The sequence below is a fragment of the Chelonia mydas genome, chromosome 3 (genome assembly GCF_015237465.2).
Source record: "Chelonia mydas isolate rCheMyd1 chromosome 3, rCheMyd1.pri.v2, whole genome shotgun sequence".
Classification (NCBI taxonomy): domain Eukaryota; kingdom Metazoa; phylum Chordata; order Testudines; family Cheloniidae; genus Chelonia; species Chelonia mydas.
In genome coordinates this window covers 163,616,985-163,640,894 of record NC_057851.1, presented here as the reverse complement: position 1 = coordinate 163,640,894, position 23,910 = coordinate 163,616,985, and the positions used below count along the sequence as shown (strand labels likewise).

Genomic DNA, 23,910 nt, shown 5'->3' with positions numbered 1-23,910 from the left:
AAGTTTTCAAAGGATAATAATTTGAATAGTAATCAATTTGTAACAGATGAATCTATTAAAGATCCAGGCAATGGGTTACATGCAGTATTGGAGAATTCTAAGGATCACTTGCATAGAAAAGCCAAATCCAGGTCTTCAGTGATTGATTTTCAGGACCCCAAAGAGCAGCCCTGTACAGATGGATCCAAGGATTCAGAAGCAAAAGCAAATGACATACCAAAGCAGAGATTATCAGAGTCAAATTTTAAAAAGGCACCGAGTGATCATCCTGATTGTGCTAATGAAGTAAAAGCAAAGAAATACAAAACTTTTTCTGATGGTAACGAACAAACCATAGTGAAACATGAAGAAAATGCAACAACCACATTTTCTAAAGAAGGTAAAAAGAGAAACTATAAGGAATCAGAAAAGATTTCAAGAGAAGTAAGTAGCAAGAAGACACCAGAAAAAGGTGAGGTGTCTTTCATCAAATTTTCTCCATTAGGCCTTTCCTGCATCTTTTTCTACATACTACTTTTACCTCCTAATTTACAGAATTCACTAGAACAATTTTTCCTTTTAAATGAGATCACTTTACAGTGTATTTTATTTTCTAGGAAATTTATTCTCTAATTGCAATATTTATTGAAAACCAGTTAATTTTTTTCTATAATTGGAGACTCAAAGAGTTTGGCTTGTTTAGCCTAACCAAAAGAAAGCTGAGGGGAGATATGATTGCTTTCTATAAATACATCAGAGGGATAAATACCAGGGTAGAAGAGGAGTTAAAGTTAAGTACCAGTGCGGACACAAGAACAAATGGATATAAACTGACGATCAACAAGTTTAGGCTTGAAATTATGTGAAGGTTGTTAACCATCAGAGGAGTGAAGTTCTGTTAACAGTCTTGGAAGGGAAGCAGTGGGGGCAAAAACATAACTGGCTTCAAGACTGAGCTTGATAAGTTTATGGAGGGGATGGTATGATAAGACTGTCTACAATGACATGTAGCCGATCTGCGACTGCTAGCAGCAAATACCTCCAGTGGCTGATGAGGGGACATTAGATTGGGAAGGCTCTCAGTTACTACAGAGAATTCCTTCTCAGGTGTCTGGCTGGTAGGTCTTGCTCATATGCTCAGGGTCTAACTGATCGGCATATTTGGGGTCGGGAAGGAATTTTCCTCCGGGTCAGATTGGCAGAGTCTCTGGGGTTTTTTCACCTTCCTCTGCAACATGGGGCACTTGCAGGTTTAAACTAGTGTAAATGGTGGATTCTGTGTAACTTGAAGTTTTTAAACTATGATTTGAGGACTTCAGAAACTCAGCTAGAGGTTAGGGGTCTATTACGGGAATGAGTGGGTATGTAGGAGGTTGGATTAGATGACCATGATGGTCACCTCTGACCTTCAAGTCTGAGGCTATGCTAGTACTCATGATTAAATCTCTGACATTTGTTCTAAATTTTCTATTTTCCAAATAAAAACTATTTTGCATTTTCTGAAGTGCTTTGTGTGGTTTCTGTTGGGTACTGGGAATTTTTCTTTAGTCTTTGTTTGGCTCTAGAATGTTCCTAAAAATCTGTTTGTTTCAGTGGTCCTGGTCAGAATGTATAAGAGAACACTTAGTGCAGCAAGCTGTACTATATTGTCTAGGAACAGGTTCAAAGCAGCTGTGTTGCCCTTACTGCATGTGGATCAGGGAACATATATATGAGTTTAAGATTTGAATTTATTTTTCTGACACTTTATTTGCAATTACAATATTCTCTCAACAACAACAAAAATCCAAAATTAATTTTCCATGTATTCTTTGAAAGCAGTTTAAATTCTATGTGCACTCTTTAAGATTATCTAGAAAACAGTTTAAGGTCTGCAGAAAACATTCAGGATGGGATTTTGAAGGCATACGATAAACAAAAAACTGAATTTTTGATATATTTGTACTTGGGAAATTTTCTACCACGAGTTTGTTGTCTGGTTGAATAACACAGTAATTTTAGGATAGAATAATCACTGACGAGGTAATTAAGAAGCCTGTAGACATAAAAACTTAAACTTGGCACTTTACTAAATTGTTTCTATGGCTTGTCTTAAGGAAGCCTGACACAGACAGTCTGACACAGAGAGATTTTATATGTGCTGTTGGTAAATATGCTTTGTGATATGTTTTTAACATACTAAGCTTATAAATATGTACATATGTGACACGATGCAAATTATTTAATGAGCTAATTTTCTTATTTGCAAGTAACTTAATTTTTAAGATGAAATTTATACTTATAAGTATGTGGATTCATTGCTGGTGAAAGGCATCAGATTGTGACAGCCTGATAAATGAAGATCTGTGTTTATCTACAGGGGAGCAGCTGAGCAAATGTCCTACACATATTATTCTGCCAACATATTTCAACCCTGATCTGGGGGAGGGTCAGGCAAGGACTTTCTTTAGAGATAGCAGAGGGTCCTTCTCTATGTCCTGTGCAGGTCATCAGTTCTGTATCTGATCTGTATCTGCCAGTTAGCACAAAGCATACTGGTGAATTTATGATGTGGGAGATGGAATTGGAACCTATGAAACTGATTTCATATAGGTAAGGTTGCCAGGTGTCTGATTTTTGACTGAAATGCCCAGTCGAAAAGGGACCCTTGCGGCTTCGGCCGGCACTGCTGACTGGGCTGTTATAAGTCCGGTCAGCAGCGCAGAGGGGGCCCGGGGCTAAGGCAGGCTCCCTGCAGGTCCCTGCAGCCTCTAGACACATGGATGGCCAGGAAGGTTCTGCGCGCTGCCCCCGCCCCGAGGGCTGGCTCTGCAGCTCCCATTGGCTGGGAACCGCGGCCAATGGGAGCTGTGGGGGCAGCACCTGCAGGTGCGAGGGCAGCATATGGAGCCTCCCTGGCTGTCCATGCATCTATGGGCTGCAGGGACCTGGCGGCCACGTCCCAGGAGCCATGGTAACTGCCGCCGGGACCCCAAACCCCCTCCTGCAGCCCAACCTCCTGCCCCAGCCTGGAGTCCCTTCCTGCACCCAGACTTCCTCCCAGAGCCTGCAGCCCCACAACCCTGTGTCCCAGCTCTCTCTTGCATCCCAAACCCCTCATCCTCGACCCCACCCCAGAGCCCACATCCCCTCCCGCACCCCAACCCCTTTACCCAGCCCGGAGCCCTCTCCTGCACCCCAAACCCTTCATCCCCGGCCCCACCCGAGAGCCTGCACCCCCAGCTGGAGCCCTCACCCCCCCCCCCCCACTCGAACCCCTGCCCCAGGCCGCTGAAAGTGAGTGAGGGTGGCGGAGAGCAAGCAACAGAGGGAGGGGGGATGGAGCGAGTGGGGGCAGGGCCTCAGAGAAGGGCAGGGAATGGGTGGGGCCTGTAGGAAGGGGCAGGGTGCGGGGCAAGGATTTTGGGTTCTGTTCGATTAGAGAGTTGGCAACCCTACATATAGGGGCATAAAATGGAAAATACCTCTTATCCCTATTTGAGCTGGACTGGATTCAAACTAGTGATCTACAGGTTAAAGATGCTGTAGCTCATTAGCAATATCCTAAGGCATCAACTCACCCAATAAATGCTAACTTAAGAGATGGTCATAGATACATATTGTAAATGGAGCTGATAGTACTGATAGGATAGTTGCCTGACACTTCCCATTATGAGATTCTGTTTTCAGTTGCTTATAACTTTGCCAGACTTCTGCTGTTTAGGCCAAAATTTTCCATGCTGTGTGTCTGTTTTAGTCAGATTTTTGTTTTTTGTTGGCGTGTATGGCCATCCCTCCCTGTCAGTCTGAGAGGGAGGCCACACCTCCTCACTGTCACACCCTTAGAGTGGCAGTCTATCAAAGGAGGAAATTAGCAGTTTGTGATACTTGGGCCCTCTAAGCTGGGCTGAGCAACAATCAGTCTGGGTAGAGTAATACAGAGTCTTGGAGCCCAGGCCCCCAGGTAGGGTGGAGCACCAAACAATCTAGTGCTCCGGTCTGTAGTGAGGGCAGAACAGCAAAGAAGTCTAGGGGCCCAGGCCCTCAGGCAGGGTGGGGCATCAAATAGTCAGGCGTCCTTACTCTAGCAGATGGCCAAAAAACCTAGAACTGGCCTAAAGATGGAGAGGTTGTCATCCCAGGGGTGGGTGGGCAGGGGGACCCAGGCCCACTCTACTCCACTGGGTCCTAGTCCAGGGCAATACTAGTGGCGGACTGTTCCGCCACTGGGTCAGTGGGGATCTGCCCACAACACACTGATCTAGAATCAAGCCAAGACTCAACCAGACTGTAGTCTAGTTTGCCTGTGCTACTTCCTACATCCCTTTTATGTGGTACCTCCATTTTGTGGGTGTCCTCTATCTTCCTAGGGCAGGTGGCCAGTGGTAGCCACAGCAACCCCTCGGCATCTTGATTGGCTGGTTGCTATAGCAAATTCTCAGCATGGCTGAGATCCTTTTCAGGTTCCAGCCTCATATGAGTTGCATCTGTCTCCCTTGGCAGCTCCAGCCCAACTGAGCTGAAGGCCCTGCCTTTTATACTTTTGATTCCTGTCCTGCCCCTCTGCTTCTGGTGGGCTGGGCGTGGCCTTCCTGGCTCAGCCCACAGAGGACAGGTTGTGGTCCCTCCCTGTCAGTCTCAGAGGGAAGCCATGCCTCCTTGCTATAGTTTTGTTTAAGTTTCAGCTAAAACACTTCAGCTGGTTCCAGGAATGAGATTAGGGAAAAATAAATTGGCCCGTGTTAAAAAAAATCTTATCACAATTTCACTGAGATGTTTTTGCACCTCCCTGCTATGGAGCAAGAGCTTGAAATTTGAGGGGGGGGAGGGGTTGTTCTGGTGTAAGGGAAGTGCCTTTTGCTGTTTCTGTGGAAAAACTGCCCAAATTAGACTAAGTTATAAACCTCTGGGAAAATTGCAATTTGTAGGTACTCAATAGAGGCTTTTGTAACCATGCCTTAGTGGGTCACAACTGAGGATGCCAAATTCAGGACGAATTGCTGAGAAATAGGGCAAACACAACCCAAAACTGATGTATATTCTTTTATAAGATATACCAAACCAGCCACAAAAGTAAACTCCCATTTCACCACACTGGTTAACAAGAAAACATAAAGGTAGTTTCCTTAGGCATTCCAGTTCTTATATCACCACCAAAAACACTGGATTCAGAGATAAGTGGTTCTTTACAACCAGTCTCACCAAATAATAGGTTCTTCTGATCCCAAAGGACCAACCACACACCCAGGTCAATATATAACTTAGATCTTACCCAAAAATCATGCTGATGCCAATCCTTTATTATCTAAAATCTAAATGCTTATTTATAAAAAGAAAGAAAGGTGAGAGTCAAAATTGGTTAAAGGAATCAATTACATAAAGTAATGGCAAAGTTGTTGGTTCAGGCTTGTACCAGTGATGGAATAAACTGCTGGCTTAAGTCAAGTCTCTGGAGTACGTCCACAGCTTGGATGGGTCATTGTCCTTTGTTCAGAGCTTCAGTTTGTCGCAAAGTTCCTCCAGAGGTAATAAGCAGAATTGAAGACAAAATGGAGGAGTTTCCAGGGCCTTTTATAGCTTTTGCCATGTGGAGGGCATTCCATTGTTCTTACTGTGGAAAATTACAACAACAAGATGGAGTTTGGAGTCACATTGGCAAGTCACATATTCATGCCCAATTTCCCTAGTCATTGCAGGAAGCACATTTACATGACAGTCCACTCAGTGTAGATGGGCGTCTCCCATGGTCCATTGTCAACCAAGTGATGAACAACTTAACTTGAATAGTCCCTCCAAGATGTGCTGGCGAGCTACCTTGTGGGCAGTACCCCAGGAGCAAACATTTGAAATCCAGGTATAGAGCCAATACTTATACCTTCAAATACAAAACTGTTACATGTGTACAGATAACATAATCATAACCAGCAAATCATAACCTTTTCATAGACACCTCACTTGACAACCTTTGTACAAGATTTGCTGCAAATATATAACAGTGGTTGCAACAATTACCTATATGGTCATATTTTAATCAGATAACATCACAGCTTGTTATAGTCTGTGAGCTAAATTCTTGTAAGACTCTGTCTGCACTGGGCATGCTCCATTCCAGGGCTGTAGAGGCCAAACAGGACTTTCTGAGCCATTGCTGCTTCTGAGTTCTGTGGGCTATTTTGGGGTCAGGCATCACAACTAACAATTGGGAGACTTTCTCCCCTGTGTTTTCAGTGTTCCCTCTGCTGATTCTCAGATTTTGTAGATGAAGAAATTGCCTGAGCGTAATGCAGAGACCACTGGATGAAGTTGACTGGGATTGGGAGCGGTGGGGGGGTGGGAATGGGAAATGACTAGACTAGGAAGACTGGGAGCTAGGGACTGGGTTAGAGAGACTGAGATTGAATGTGGAGCTGGGGTGTGAGTTCCAGGAATGGGTGGGCAAAGAAACTGAGGAGAGAAGGAGGCCATGGCAGTTGACTGGAACTAGGAGTTGAGGTGGAGGGAATGCAGAGACTCAGATGGGAAGCCCAGGTAGGGAGACTCACTGGGTAGGGAGAATGGGACTGGGATGAGGAGCTCATGGCTGGAATGGGGGTTGGCTAAGCAGTAAGACCTCAGTTAGGGCAAGGGGCTGGTGGTGGGAATTGGGATGAAGAGATGGGGGGCAGGGAAGAGGCAAGAGAGGGACAGAGTAGAGGGAATGGGGTGGACGGGGTCAGGCTTGGGGAAAAGTGGGGAGAAGGGTCTGTGACCACTAGAACAGACTCCTCTTCAGAACCTAGAATGTCACAAATGTATGTGAAATCCACTGGCAAAGTGTGTGCCTCCTCCTCTAGTGGCTGATCCACACAGAGGATGAGAACCTTCTGCTGCTGCCACCATAACTCTGTTAGCTAAATTGGCAAAGGTCTGTGCTGTGAATCTAAGGATTTCAGTTCTGCTGATGACTCATGTGGGTATCAGTATGATTCCACATGGTGGAATTTGTTATTTCAGTTTACTTTTTCAGAAACCTGGGAAGTTACACACAAAAAACCTTACGTAGAAAAAAACTTTAAGATTGCAAAAAATGTAGGAAATGTCAGTATTAAAGTTGTCTGTGCAACCTTAATCTAGCTCCCTTGTGCATATGCGTTGTGATACAATCTTTAATTAGATGGTCACGTGCTATTTTTTTCCACAAGCCCTGTTTGATTCAGAGCACAGGATGCGCCATGCAGTGTTGTTTAGTGAAAGAGGCCTTTAGTACTTCTGCCTCATTTGTTGCAGAAATTGGAAGGTGTATGGTGAATGAGGCAGGGACTTTGTAATATGGAATTTCTTGGCTAGATTGGAGAGAGGTAAATCGTGGTGTCCCCCAGGGGTCTATACTGGGACCAGTCCTATTCAACATATTCATAAATGATCTGGAAAAAGGGATAAATGGGGAGGTGGCAAAATTTGCAGATGATACAAAACTATTCAAGATAGTTAAGTGCCAAGCAAACTGCGAAGAGCTACAAAAGGATCTCACAAAACTGGGTAACTTGGCAACAAAATGGCAGATGAAATTCAATGTTGATAAATGCAAAGTAATTCACATTGGAAACTACACATAAAATAATGGGGTCTAAATTAGCTGTTACCACTCAAGAAGGAGATCTTGGAGTCATTGAGGATAATTCTCTGAAAACATTCAGTGTGCAGCGGCAGCCAAAAAAGTGAACAGAATGTTGGGAATCATTAAGAAAAGGGTAGATAATAAGACAGAAAACATCATATTGCCTCTATATAAATCTATGGAACATCCACATCTTGAATACTGTGTGCAGCTGTGGTCGCCCCATCTTAAAAAAAAAAATATTGGAATTGGAAAAGGTTCAGAAAAGGGCAACAAAAATGATTAGGGGTATGAAATGTCTTCCATAAGAGGAGAGATTAATAAGACTGGAACTTTTCATCTTGGAAAAGAGACGAGTAAGGGGGGTATGGTAGAGGTCTATAAAATCATGAGTGGTCTGGATAAAGTAAATAAGGAAGTGTTATATACTACTTCTCATAACACAAGGACTTGGGGTCACCAAATGATATTAATAGGCAGCAGGTTTAAAACAAACAAAAGGAAGTATTTTTTCACACAACGCACAGTCAGCCTGTGGGACTCCATGTCAAAGGTTGTTGTGAAGGCCAAGACTATAACAGGGTTCAACAAAGAACTAGTAAATTCATGGAGGATAGGTCTATCAATGGCTATCAGCCAGGATGGGCAGGGATGGTGTTCCTTGCCTCCGTTTGCCAAAAGCTGGGAATGGGCAACAGGGGGATGGATCACTTGATGATTACCTGTTTTGTTAATTCCTTCTGGAGGACCTGGCATTTGTCACTGTCGGAAGACAGGATACTGGGCTAGATGGACCTTCGGTCTGACCCAGTATGGCCATTCTTATACCACTAGAATGCCCCTCTCCTTTGTTTATGAGATTTGCTCAAATTAGTCACTGCCCATGTACACCAATTTAAATGATAAACTTTGGCTTAAATTGTAATCATAGTTGAGGAGGCTAGTGTGCACTTAAGTTAGTAATGCATGTAGCCCCAACCAACCTATTTGTGCAGCTCAGGTGGCTATGCTAAAATGTACAGGAGAGAGCGGCTTTCCTGTGCAATTTAAGAACTCCACACTTGGGGAAGACTTCATTCTAGTCTGGCTACATTCCTAAGCTCCACTGGAAAAGAGCTGTTCAGGATTTCCTTCAGCGAAATGCCTTCCCCATCTGTGGAGCTACCAAAGTGAGGAGGGGCAAAGGCAAGGGCTTCTGCTCACCGCATGCAGTTCATTGGAGTTGCAGGCAGTGATCCTGCTGACATTTATCAGGTTCTCAGGAGCCCGTCCTTATCCCTCTCAGACCTTAAGATCCACACAAACCTTTGCTTCAGCTACTGTGTAGTTTACAAAATTGGTCAGAACCCTTCCTTAATTCTTTTGCACACCATAGGAGGTGCCGGCCCCCAGCAAACTGCAGGAGTCTTTCCCCAGCCCTTGCACACCATACAAAGTCTCAGCCCTAATTATTCCAATTAATATGCAACAATTTATGTTACTAGCCAGTTCAATGTGAAACTAAGTCTGCTTGAGAAGTACTTATCCAGCTTATTATTTTTGGATATGCACTTGGGGTAGAGTGCACTACATGTGCACTACATAATGCGCTACATAATTTCTGTTTAAGGCCTCATAGTTACTTGGTGTTATATTTCTGTACAGTAGTTAAGGGAACTTAAAGATAGTGTAGACCTTGTACTGGCCATCTAAACTGAGCTATTTTCCTGTTAAATTTCAACTTTTAAACTGTAGCCATTTCAAGTGGAGGATTTTTTAAAAAACAAACAAACTAAAAACCTTGTAGGTTTTTTAAAATGGAAAATGTTTATTTTTCACTCCCTTCATTCTGAAAACAGCTGAATCTTTGTTTAAACTTTTAAAAAATGAAAAACCTTAAAAAGACACTAATTTTAAACACAAATGTGATGATTTCAGAATTTATGACTGGATAAAAACAGAGGTTAGAATATAAACTTTTATGCAAACTTAACTATTGCCAAGTGGCTGCTATGAGAATCTGTATTAATTTCAGGTTTGAGGAAAATAGTCAGTTGTTTCAAGTAAAATAAGATTCTGTATGTCCATTTTGATTTTCATTTAACTGAGTACTTTTCTACATCCTTCACAACTATTGGTATGTGCCTGTATTGTAAAACTTCTGTTTTTAGCTATGAACATATTGGTCAACTTGTTAGATTTTCTTTTAAAACATAGCAACGGTATTACTGTACCATTTTTTCCCTTAGGTGTTATTAACCTGAAATATTTTATGTAATTTTGTCATCTGTTTTATTTTGACATCAGAATTTTATGTATACCATATTCTACACCATAAGCCCTTTGACAGGAGAGAATCAGGAGTTGAATTTCTAATGTGAGTCAGTAATCTAAAATATGACATTAAATTATGTTGTCTGTGATTACATAAAATCTTTGGGAATTTTGTTTCTTAAATAAAGAGATTCAAGAAATTGGATAAGTGTGCTTCCTCAAAAAACCCCCATAGCTTATTTCCCATTAAATATACTGTATAATATTTAGGAATTTGTAATTTTTCTGCATTTGTAAAAAAATAATAAAAATTTCTGAGGTATTGCAGTTCAGTCTAGTACCTATGTAAAACGATGACAAAAGTTGGTTAAATATATTTTGTTTTTCTCAAAAAATTTCAGTAAACATTGAAAATATTTAAATTGTATTGATTAATTTGTTTCACTCTCTCAAGCTATCATCTGTCATTTACTGTTCTGTTTTCTTCAAACAGACAACTCGTACATGAATAAAGACCAGAATGGTTCCTCCTCTGAAAGTGAAGACGAGGCAGTGGGTAAATACCATGAGGCCTTGTCCAGAACACAAAGTTCCAGGCCACCAATGGTAGATAGCAGACAGCAAAAAAATTACATTTGGGAAACTAGACAAAAATATAGCCCTCTGTCTGCAGAGTATGATGGGTACAGTAGTGAAGCCTCAATAGACGAAGGTAAGATGTGATTTACAATATTTCTCCCGTCATCCCTCACCTTCAGGTTACACTGTGGATAAGAATGTTGCAGTTAAAGACAGTCTGGCTTAGAAATAGTCACTATCTGCTAGTAACTCTAAAATATTTTTCTATATCTGCATACATTACAAAAGATGGGTACCAACATGTTTTCATGTCCTTCCCAAAAGCACTGCATATGGAATTTAATATGGGAGGAATTAATATCATGCAACTTTACCAACAGTAACATTTTTCTTGGAAGAACTCCTTTTAAGCTGATTTTTGTGGGGATTAAGAGGGAAACATGGTGGCTCCTGATGAAGTAGTATAGGTACAAAATTACAAGACATACTTGCTGGATCCTTTGTACAGAGGTATACTTTATACATATGTTGACTTTTATAGCTCTAAAGTATAGCTTATCATTCAGTGGAATTTATTCTATTATGTTATTAGCATGTAAATGACAGGAATGTCTCATATCTTTTAAATCACAGGAGTTAAGAACCAAAAAAAGTTGTTTTGTTAATAAAAATACCTAAAAGTCAAATTTTGAAAATAGATCCTTTTTGTGGCATATTTTTGAATCTTCAGTTCATGTCAGTTAGGGTGTGCCTACACTGCAATTCTGAGGTGTAATTGCAGCTTGAGTAGACATACCCGAACTAGCTTTAATTTAGCTAGTTCAGGTACTCTTAGCAGTGAAGCCATGGCAGCCTGGGCTTCAGCTCAGGCTAGCCAGCTGAGTAATTACCCAGGGTTCTGAGTGGGCTTGTAAAGCCATGCTGAAGCTTGTGCTGCTACGGCTTTACTGGTATCCAAACTTGCTAGATTAACGCTAGCTAAGGTATGTCTACACAAGCTGCAATCATCCCCCATGATTGCCATGTAGATAGCTAAGTACACAGTCAGTCACTGAGATGTCAAAATTATATCATTTGCATCTGGAAATAGTTCCAGGTGCAAAATTGTATCTGTAAGCATTTCGAAGCATAAAAACGGAGTTCTGGCTGAGGTCCCGTTTAAAAACAAAACAAAACAAACCAGGTTGTATTTTTCATGTGGGTGCAATGGTAAGACTTTCTTGATGGAGTAATTAGACATTTTAATTGTATATGTAATAAAATACAAGTGTATTTTAATAGACACTATATTTTTAAAAATTAAATAATTTTTCCTAGCAAAAAGCAATACATCTCATGTACTAGTGTTTACATTTAAGTGTAGCTTGCAACCTAAAAACATCCTTACAAATTTGGAAATTCTTTTCATAATGTGAGAGCCAATTTGTTTTTGTTTTGGAAAAATGTCCATTTACCACTTCAGCTAAAAGAGATGTTATTTTTGTGACCCTTTCTTCCACTTCTTAGGTTGGAAACAGGGCCTGGATGGGTACTCTGATTCCTATGGAAGGACACAGAGATAGAACAGGTACACCATACTTGAAGCTCGCAGCAGAGTAAGATAATTCTCTTTCAGTCTTCACCATCTAAATTCCTCAGTCCTTCTGCTTCAAAACCACATCTTAGGAGATCGGCGAGCTTGAGTCTCAGTATTTAGGGAGGAAGAAGGAGAAGTGATGGTTATTGTTTGCTCAGGAAGCACTGGGAGAAAGGCAAAGATGAGTAAGGGTAGAAGGATGTGTTTTCTGTTTCAGTTCCTTTTATCTACTTAAACCTGCCAACAGCAGCATCTACATTCCCTCTCCTACACTGCTGCCTTTCCCCCCAACACCTATGTACTCCATGCTATGTGGGGAGCCAGCTTCACCTGGAGCTACTTGAAGGGAGAATTATAGGGGATACTTGCTGGGGGTGGGAAAGGGAGATGTTACCATCAGCAAATAGGAGAAGAAAGATACAGAATCTAATGTAGCCTCAATGCTGTTTGCCTCTTTCCTTTCAAGTGGCGCCCACTTCCTCCTACCTCAAAGTTTCTGAGATTTGAATCTGAACCCATCTCCTAAAATTCCCCCCCCCCCTTCCCTGCTCCCGAGCTTGTCTTGCAGGGGCAGTGAGATTTTACCAGCCACCTTCTTTTGTGTCCTGGGGCAAAAAGCTGGGGCTTGTGCTGGCTTCCCCCTGAGCTGGAGCCCTTATTCCTCAAGCTGGAAATTTAGAACATGATTGGAGTCCATGACAGATGGGCCATCTTTGGCAGGTTCTAAGCACAGCAGCTAGGAGTCTGCCAGCCTGCTGCAGATATCATCAGTGCCCATGCTTCCAGACAGTGTCTCCATTCAAGAAATGGGATAATTGTCACAAAAAAAACTGCCAACAACTTAAGTGGTAAATTGACTAATTTAATTTATTATAATGGAAATGTTTGTAGAAAAAAAATTAAAGGAAATTTTAAAAAGTTTGATTTAAAATATGTTCAATTTCAGGTTATTTGCATATATGTTTTACATTTTAATTTACAGAAAAAATGTCAAAGTAATTATCAGAGTTTTGTGAATACTTATTTTGCATTTGCTGTCATCAAGAGCTGAGCTCCAGTAGTGTTGTCTGCCAGAAAACCTGCAGTTGTGTTACAGTTGTGAGCAAAGCATTTGTAGAATCAGGGTCATGTTTTATAATTATTTCTGTAGCCATTAGTCTCCATGAGATGCTGCTCAATAATGTTACACAAGTTAACAAAAAAAATTATCATAGTGTTCTTTATAATATGTTATGACCTGAAGGTGGTACACTACAGTATATATTTTGCTGATACTTCGTAGTTCTTCCAAAACAATTTCAAATACAACAGCAAATTCCTTGCATTATTATTAAAATATGTTCCATACAAATTTGCTCTGAATACAGGAAAAGACAAGGAAGAGTATGCATGGTTGCGTTTTATTCACCAAGAAAGGCAAGCTTCACATCCTAGAGCTTTAGTGACAAAGAAAGTGGGAACCTGATAAAGAACACCTGCAGCTCATAAAAAGAGGCTGGAGCGTACAACCAGCCAGTTCAGACATGTTCAGAGAACAATATGTTTAAACATTTGAAGTTACAGTCTCAGATTAAAAGTGAAGAACATCAAGGAACTTTTTAGTCATTTTGTTTCAGTGTAAATTATGCAATGCCAAGTCTTACTGTTTCTGAAACCTGGACATGAATCCTTAATGCTATGAGGCATCACAGCAATCCTAACTGATATTTTTCAATAGTTTAGTTTTAGTTTACTTGATATAACTTTGTGTTAAACTATAAATATAGATGATGTAAAGACAAATAATAGAGAAATTTCTTAATTCTTTGGAAAAAGGAACAACATTACTCTGTGTACTTAAGGAAAATGTCATATAAGAAATAAACAGTTTTAGTACTTGGTAACATCTTTGCTCCCCATCTTTTTAGATTTTCACAAATGTGTAATCTTTTCTACTTCTACACCCTGGATATTTTAGTCCCACTTTCAGAACATTAAAGCCTTCAATCCCTGTGCATAACTCCTATTGAAATCAACAGGAATTCCACCATAGGTCAGGAGCAATGTGAGCTGATAGAACTACAGTGGTTTTTCATTTTTAGAAACGTGTGCTATTTTTTGGGGAGGCAATTAATCAGTAGTTCTTTCAGACTGTATATGCCCTACTATATATTTTCAAAGAAGGGACCCATATATGTGTTTTTACCAATAGCTGTCTTTTCTGCACTTTTACAATTACTTTGTTTACTTTTTTGTTTGGCTAGTCATGCTCTTATTTGTTTAAAAAACAACATGATGTACACAAAATCTTACAACAGGACAGGCAAGAAACAGAATCTTGTGTTTAACACATGAGGTTAAGTAAGATTGCACTGCTTGATATATTACCTGATTTTTGTAATCCCAAAGTGTAAAAATTCAATGATAATATCCTAAAATCTTCTTATACTATTAATATAATACTGACATTAATTATAAAACATGTATCAATACTTGACCAGTATATTGTATTTAATTTCACATTTACAGGATGCATATATTCTGAAAAGTTGTTATTTTGAAGCTTGGAAACATAAGAGAATGTGGCATATTTTGTTATCATTCTTTCGTCCTCTAGGTGGCATATTAATCTTTCTTTCCACCTAGAAGTACTGTGTAGAAATGACATATTATCATTATATAGCATGTCTAATAATCTTCAAATGGAGAAAACAAGTAATAACAACTTATCAATATTTTTGTAACATTACTTTTGGTTTTGTTTTTACCTGCATTGTTTTATGACTCCATTTTAATTTGCTCCATGAATCTTTCGTTAAGAATTTTAGTTAGAAAAATAGTGTTCTTCTAATTCCAGGAGGTGAAACACAGCTTATGAGCTGGATCTCTCTTGCTTCATGTATTTCTGTAGCAAATATGATATATTAAGATTCTGCAGAATCAAAATTTACCTTTGTAATGGAAGTTTGACTTGAGCTTGGTTTAGATTCAGGCTTTTCTGCATAGGCCAAAGGATAATTTTACCTCTCCTCTGACAAGCTGTAGTGAACTACCTCAGTCTAAGATACAAATGTGTCTTTAAATAAACCCTAGTTTATTACAAAATTAAGAAAAGATCAAGTCAAAGCAAGTTAAAAGGCACAGAAGATGTACCTAGGCCTGAAACTCCCTCAGGTTGCACAGATAGGCCCAAATTGTTGAAGTCACAGAAAAGAGAGAGGCAAATTTAATGCCTACATTTCTAGACCTCTGTCAGTTTCACCAGGATTTGGACATATGCCATTCTCCATGACATATTAGATATCTATTCAGATCCCAGTGTCAGTTTCCTTTTTTTTGCCATCCTGTTCTACCCTCTTTTTATGTGGTCAGGTGTCTACTTACTCATCATATTAACCAAGAAAGTATCTGTGGCATTAACATCTTGACAATAATATTTTCTCAGGGAGAGTGAAGTAATCTCTGTTCCTTGTTCCTATACCAATATGACTGCCAATCACTTTTCATTATATCCCCTCTTTACTGTACGTATAATTATTTTTCCTAGCATTTCAAATGCTGCTATGATCCTGTTACATATAAAGTAATCTTCCTTACACAATGTTATCTGATTTGCAGGATCTGGTCCACTTTTGCGTGTGAAAAATTCTTTAGTTCAGCACAAAGAGTGAATATTTCATACTTCATTAACATTCTTTTTAAAAAAAGTAAATAAATTATTTCTTATAATCCAAGCAGCTAATTATTAATATAAATAAAGAATTGTTTGTTTACAACAATTAGTTTTAAGTTGACTGTCCTTTTATGTTTTTAAACCTAAGGCAATTTGTCAGTATCTCTCTGTCATAATTTTAAAGTGACCCTACTTTCTTAGTTCCAATTCACCTGAAATATGATTTCTCATCAAACATTATCTAATCTGTCACAGTGGCCCTTTTAATATATTCTGTCTTAGCTCCTTATTAAATCTAAAAATTGTCATGCCTTTGTCTTCTTCTAACAGTTCTACAGAAGAGGGCAGCATTTTTTCTTTAGAGAAACAGTCCCCTAAGGTTCCTGAAGATAAGTTTTTGAAGTTGATAATATGAAGACAAACGTGGTGAAACTGAGACATTGCAGACAGACGTCAAAAGCCCTAGATGTTTCCTTGTTTCTAATGCAAGAAAATTTTCTAAATCCGAGTTACCCAAAAGAGTGAAAAGGATTTTGCTTTTTATGTTCATGAGAACATGCAAAAATGTCTAAGTACACCTTGGATGCCCCTGACTAAGCGTGCTTTCCCAAATCTCTTGATCAGCTGAATTTCAGATGATAGCCAGTAAATCTGGGGCATAGTTCCCAAAATTGACACTGCTGTTGTTGCCTGTATCAGGAAATCCTCAGTACCACTTGATATGTGGTAACATAGTTCGAATTATGAGACAAAGTCAGTGGCAACATAAAGAAAAAGAAAGAAAGCTTTAAGGAATATTTAGGTGATCTCAAGTTAGCTACACTTACCAGTGCAGTACAACCGTCGATTCCATCTCCATCCTATTTTAAAGTATTTTTAACAACACTGCAGTCAGTAGTCCTGTGGCTAAAGACTAGGTTGTTCAAAGATTTGGTCTGTAAGATTAATTTGTGTCTTACTCTTCACAAGGGTTTTTGGAAACATATGGAAGTACTAAAAGATTACAGCAAGAAAACAGAAGTTCTCTTGCATATCCTCTGTCAGGCATATGGTACTGGCTTTTATTGGCCTTTTGTACATTGTGAAGGTAGAGCAAGAGGGTTCATATAGTTTTTTTTACTTCTCCGTCTCTTTTCCCCAGCTAGGCTATCAGCATGGTATGCTTACATATCTGTTGGACTGCAGCCACGTTGCTGCTCAGTTTTGTGTCTCTGAATAGGAAGGCAGAGGTTTCTCTGGAACTCTGAGACCTCTGATTCTTCTTCCTGTAGTGTCCCTATGGGTGCTCCACTCTAGGTGTGCTAGCACCCCCTGTGCCTTTGATTGGAGATTTCTCATAGCAGTGTCCGTTCAGCCTGCGTGTGGGTGTCAGTCAGTCTCGTGCCCTGTGCCGTTGTTATATACCACTGCATAGGCGAACTACCTTCAGTTCCTTCTCAGCCACCTCCGCCTGAGACAGAGCTCTGGCGGTTGTCTTGTTGAGATTTCCTCAGCTTTCCACTTCTTTTATTAATAGTCAGTAGTAATATTAGCATTAGTTTCTATACTTAGTAAATACTAATTTTTTAGCTTATTTTTTCTTTAAATATTTTATTTTCTTTATATTTAGATAGATATGAGCAAGTGGGTAGCTTTTTCTTTTACTGGGAGGTTATGCCCAGTTCTCCCAGCTTCAGATGCTGTCTGTCATGCTGGGAGGCAATCCTGGTCAGCGACGGGCACTCCCACTACATCCGTTGTCTCGGGAAATCACATGTTGTCCAGAAGTATAACTTTTGTCTGGCAATGAAATCAAGAGCCAGAAAAAACAGAGAGATAAAGCTCATGATGGAGAACTTTATGCCTATCTTCTGACCCAGGCCAATGGACACTCCCGCCCCTTCTCCCCCACCCCTTCCGGTGTGCCGGTCTCCAAGTAAATCTGCTGCCTCCATGACCTTTATGCCCCACACCTCCAGGGCATCTAAGAGGAAGACGCAGGACTCTTTCTGTAAATCCTCAGTGGAACATGTCCCTGGCTCACAACGTAGAGAATCTACCTCTAAAAAGCCAAAATTGTTGTTATCATCAGCTACCCCAACATCACCAGCTCGCCAATCATGTACTCACAAGGCTGCTGGCTCCTCAGGGAGCCAGGGCATGACTACACCGAAAGATGGCAAAGCCTTGGGCCCAGAGAGGTATTGTTAACTGACCGAGGCAGCAAGAAGGGCTCTTCCTCAGCTTCCTCAGTACTGAAGAAGCCCACTTAGGCTCCGATTGTGTTTTCACTGGAGCTCTCGAGACCTTTGGTACCATCAGCAACCGCGCTTCCCGCTGAGTGCCTGAGATCTCCAGTACTGTCACCACCATCAGCTATGATCACCTCAATGCAGACTGCAGGCTTGGTACTGATAACACCCTCGGTATGACAGGAGTTCCATTTCCCCTGGGACCTGGCTGTATCTGAGATGCCTGATTCTTTGCTGTTTGGCTCCGATGTGCTGTTGGTACCAAGAACATCAAGATTGCCTGAAATTCGCCTTGTACTGATGTTTTCACTTCAGATCTCTCCAGGCACTCCACCATTCCAGAGTTAGCTTAAGGAAGAGGATTCGGACGAAGACCTTGCCTTGGTGTCTCAGGTGTCAATACTGCGTTCTCCCTCTCACTCCTGTAGAGGCCCCTTTCCAGAAGCCTCAACTGAAGCTGTAACTACTTGTGGCTCATGATTATCACCAACACCTCATTGGTTTGAGCACCCTTGGGTGTCACCTCCTATGCCTTATGCACCTCCTTCTTGCCCATATTGGGACCCTTGGAGGCTTATCACCAACAATTTTCCAGAGCATCCAGAACCACCCATCATAAAAAGGGGCATCCTGCTTCACCTGCTCGTTCCAGGAGACCTGACCCTCAAAATAAATCTTTTGAGGAGCAGGAAGCTAGAGCTGATAAAGAGGTTTCTCCTACAGCCAACATCTCCTCTTCATTTCCAAATGAAGCAGTCATGCCTCCTCCTCCATCCCTGGCAGATGATTTTAAACACTTCCAGGATCTGATCAAGAGAGTTGTAGACTCCTTGCAGATTCCTCTTGAGGACATGGAAGGGCCTCATCATAAGCTGCTTGATATTCTCTGTTCACCCTTATTGGCCCACATAGCTTTGCCTGTTAACAAAGCTCTTCTGGACCCAGCTTCTATTCCACCTACATGGAAAAGAGAAGATAAGAAGTATTACGTCCCGGCAAAGGACTGTGCTTTTATTTTCCCGTCCCTCACTTAACTTCTTGGTAGTTGACTCAGTTAATGAAAGTGGAAGGCAGCATCATGCTAAAATCATGCTTCAAGAAAAAGATCATAAGCATCTGGTTTTACTGGGGAGGAAGTCTTATTTCTCGGCCTCCTTAAAATTTAGAATCCCCAATTATCAGATGTCTACGGCAAAATATAACCATGTCAATTATACCAAACTGAACTCTGTTGTGGACCACCTACCAACAGAGCACAGGGAACAGTTCCAGGCAATTATTGTGGAGGGCCAATTCCTTGCCAGAACAGCTCTGCAAGTTGTCACGGTGCCTCTGTGGGTCACAACTGAGAATACCAGATTCAGGACAAACTGCTGAGCAATAGGGCAGAAACGTTCCAAAACTGGTAGTTATTCTCCCATAAGATATACCAAATCAGCAACAAACGTAAACTTCTGTTTCACCACACTGGCTAACAAGAAGTCAGAAAAGCAGTTTCCTGAGGCATTCCAGTCCTTGTATCACCACCAAAAACACTAGACTTAATGATGAGGGGTTATTTAAAACCTATTTCATCAAACAAAAGGGTGTTTCTGATCCCAAAGGACCACCCACACACCCAGGTCAATATATAACTCAGATCTTACCCAATAATCATTCTGTTGCCAATCCTTTAGTATCTAATATCTAAAGGTTTATTTATAGAAAGAAAGGTGAGAGTTAAAATTGGTTAAAGGAATTAAATGCATACAATAATTGCAAAATTCTTGGATCAGGTTTGTAGAAGTGATGGAATAAACTGCTCGCTTGTTAAGTCTCTGGTTTGTTCCAAATCACTGGAAGGTTAGAATGCTCCCATTAGTACGTTTATAGTCCAGAGGTTTGAGCAGGGAAGAGGCAAAATGGATGTTTCCAGCACCTTTCATAGCCTCTGCCAAGTGAAGAGAAACCCATTGTTCTCACTGTGGGAAAATTACAGGGAACAAGATGGTGTTTGGGATCACACGGGCAAGTCACATGTCCATGCATCATTTTGCTTAGTCATAGCAGAAGCCATTACCTATACTCCAGATGGAATGTACACAGGAAAGTTGATTAAGTATAGATAGGTGTCTCCCATGGTCCATTGTGAGTTGTGTTCCTTGATGAGCCATTTAACTTGAATAGTCCCTTCAAGATGTGCAGGCTAAATACCTTGTGGGCATTACCACGTATTTGAAATACAGATATAGAGCCAATACTCATAACTTCAAATACAAAAATGATACATTCATACAAATAGCATAATTATATTCAGCAAATCATAACTTTTCCATAGACACCTTGCTTGACATACTTGTTGCAATTATACAACAGTGGTAGCAACAAGGATCTACATGGTTATATTTTAATCAGATAACTTCACACAAGCCTTCCGTGATGCCGCTGATACTGCCACCCATTCAACGCTACAGCAGTGGTGATGAGAAGAGCTTCCTGGCTCTAACTTTCTGGATTCACAAAAGAGGTCCAGAATACAGAAGAGGATTTTCCTTTTGATGGGTCTAAGTTGTTTGCAGATAGCACGGATGAGTCTCTGCGAACATTAAAGGACTCTAGAACTACCTTACCTTGTCTTGTCATTTACACACCCACCTACAAGAGGGAGCACAGTAAGTTCCAGATGGCCCAGATATCCTGCCCTGCTCAATTCTTTACCTCTCAGAGGTTGTATGAATGTCATCGAAAGAGGCAGAGATTCCAGAGAAGGAAACTTTCTGCCTCTCAGCCTTCCTCCTCGCACACACCCACTTCCAAGCAGCAATTTTGATGGGTTGGTTGAAGGCTCTAATTGCTATTCTCAACCTCTTCAGCTGCACCAATTCACCATCTTTTCTCCTTTGGCTACACCTTCACCACTTCAGGTGCTCCTGAGAGTTGACCACTATGGACTAGTGAGTTTTGGACATGATTTCCACAGGACACACCATCCACTTTACTGCACATCCACCAATGAATCCCACCCCTTGCTTGTCACTCTTCAGGGACTTCTCTTATGAGAGCTTGCTTTATCAAGAAAGAGAAGGAGCTATAGAATCAGTCCCCAGCTGCACAGAGGGAAGGGGTTTTATTCAAGGTACTTTCTGGTACCAAAAAAGAGTGGAGGTTAGAGACCCATCTTAGACTGAGATTATCAATACCTATATGAAAGCACAGAAATTCAAAATGATGACACTTGCAGCAATAATTCCATCAGTAGAGTAAGGGGATTGGTTCTCAGCCCTTGACCTTCAGGATTTGTATTTCCATATTGCTATTCACTCATCCCACAAATGATTCCTACATTTCATTGTTGGCGATGACCACTTTCAGTACAAGTGCTCCCCTTCGGCCTGTCATCTGCCCTCAGGGTCTTATTGAAAGTCATGTCGGTAGTAGCAGCACAGCTCCGCAGGAAAGGTATCTTAGTATTCCCTTACCTGGACGATTGGCTGCTGAAGGGCTGTTCCCTGGAACGGACGTTTTGAGCAACCTCTGAGGCCACAGGTCTCTTCTTCAAATTCTTCAATAATTCACGGGATCAGAGGCAACCTGCTCAGATGGCATAAAATGTAACTATTACACAGCAGGAAACAATCTACTTGTTATACGTACTCTCAAAAATGGACAAGGTTTGACAGTTGGTGTGACCTCAAGCATGTTTCATCAATAACCTCATCACTTCCAGATATACCTCCTAACTCTAAAAAAAACCTCGGGACTATCAGTGAACTCCACAAGAGTCCACCTGGCAGCCATCTTGGCTTTCCACCCCCCGTTAGAGGGTTATTCCATCTTTTCCCACCAACCAAAGTGAGTTTCTCAGAGGGCTTGGAAACCTCTATTCACCGATCCGATGCCCTACTCTGGAATGGGATCTTAATTTGGTCCTTAAGTGCCTCACAAGACCACCGTTTGAACCGATGGTTGCCTGCTTTCTGATAGCCATTACACTGCACAACAGGTTGGAGAAATAGTGGCTCTGATGGCAACCTTCACGGTATTTTTAAGATCAAGGTCACACTGCAACCCCACCCCAAATTCTTACCAAAGTTTCTTCCGAGTTCCATATCAATCAGACAATTCACCTGCCTGTCTTCCACCCCAAATCACATCTAGATTACCAGGAGGCATTGCTACCTGGAGGCACTCTTGATGTCAGGAGAGCCCTGGCCTTTTATCTGGGTAGGACAGAGTCCTTCAGAAAGACACACCGGTTGTCTGTCTCGCTAGCAGATAGATTAAAAGGGTCAGCAATCTCTCACCAGAAGCTTTCCAAGTGGATATCAGGCTGCATTAACTCTTGTTACAAGTCTTGCAATATTCAACCACTTTCAAATATACGCGCTCATTCTGCAAGATCTGTTGCCACTTCTGATGCCTTCCCCAAGAACGCGCCCATTATTGATATCTGTAAACCCTCTACTTGAGCGTCTGTACTTACGTTCACCGAACACTGTGCTATAACTCATGATTCTGCTTTTGATACTGTGTTCTGCTTGTTGGTACTCTTCTCTGTATTGGACTCAACTCTGAAGTCCCCTCCACCTTACTGGGTTCTGCTTGGTAGTCTCACAGAGTGAAGCACCTGCGCGAACAGTACTTGGAAAAAGAAGAAATAGTTAGTCACCTTGTGCAGTAACTGTGGTTCTTCGAGATGTGTATCCCTATGGGTGCTCCATTACCTGCCCTCCTTCCCCTCTGCTTCAGAGTTCTCTGATATGGAGCTTTGCAGTAGAGAAGGAACTGAGGGTGGTTCACACGCGCAGTGCTATATAACAATGGCACAGGGCACGAGGCTGACTGACATGTATGCGTGGGCTAAACAGACACTACTATGAGAAATCTCTGACTGAAGGTGCAGGGGGTGCTAGCACACCTAGTGTGGAACACCAAGAGGGGACACATCTCAAAGAACCACAGTTACTGCACAAGGGTAAGTAACCATTTCTTCTTCTTGCACTTTCTTCCTCTTCCTTTAGCTAAGCATCCATATTATAGGGAGAGTGCCTTCATTGGAGCACCCGGAGAACAGCTGGAAATTCCCTTTGCCTAGCACTGTCTCCCCAGTGCTAATGTCAAAAAGCTCCTTTTCACAGCACCTCAATCTGGCAATCCTATTCATTTTCCCAGCTTGCTGAAACAATGTTTTGGGGCTTCTCCTGAGCAGATACATGTTCAACAGAGTTCCAGGTTTTTTTCACCCTTTGAGTACCATTTAAACCAGAACCAAGACTCAGATTAGACAAGGGGAAGAAATTTAGGTTGGAAGTTAGAAGACTTCTGTCAGAGGAATGAAGTTCTGGAACAGCCTTCAAGTAGGAGTGGTGGAGGCAAACAACCAAACAAGTTTTAAGAAGGAGTTTGATAAATTCATGAACAGGATTATATGACTGGGATAGCACAGAACTGGAATCAATGACTCGGGAGGTCCCTTCCAGAATTATGTTCCTATGTCCTTCCTTTCAGACCACTCTGAGTTTTGACTCAGAACGCACCATTTCAAAAAGATGGCATGGAGGTCTTAGTGTAGCAGATCTGTTTGACTCACCCTCCAGCAATTTAGCTTCCACCAGCCCAGGATCCTTTCAAGATACAGTGAAGAAAGCGCAGTGCTGTGAAAACCTCTAGTCGTGTTAGAAGACTGTGAATAATTGAACCCAGCAAGAAAAGATTTCCATTTGTAGGACCCCTCAGAAACTGGAGCAACTTCTGCAGAACAAGGCCACTAAATTATTCTCTGTACCAAAAATTGATTAATCCTTTCTGTGCTACAGCCCAGACTGTTGCAACCAAAGAAGATATTGATCCCAGTGAATGGAGCAGGAGCTGTAAATTATTTTTTAGACCAGAAGATTGAAAGCTGCTTTATATGGATCCTTTTTCATTACTTTACATGTCACTTTAGCATGTTGTGATGTTAGCTTGAATGGTTCTTTCTAGTCTTTCATATAATCATAGAATATCAGGGTTGGAAGGGACCTCAGGAGGTCATTTAGTCCAACCCTCTGCTCAAAGCAGGATCAATCCCCAACTAAATCATCCC

The 23,910-nt window shown here is 41.3% G+C and overlaps 1 protein-coding gene across 3 annotated transcripts in view; it reads left to right on the top strand.

Moving 5' to 3' along the window:
* The window catches only part of SYT14 (synaptotagmin 14), a 184,352-nt gene that overhangs the window by 72,341 nt on the left and 88,101 nt on the right, over nucleotides 1-23,910 (top strand). For all 3 annotated transcript variants that reach the window (XM_043543709.1, XM_043543711.1, XM_043543710.1), the window contains one exon: nucleotides 10,302-10,520. In XM_043543709.1, coding sequence (XP_043399644.1) covers nucleotides 10,302-10,520 — 219 coding nt within the window. The remainder of the gene's footprint in view (nucleotides 1-10,301; nucleotides 10,521-23,910) is intronic.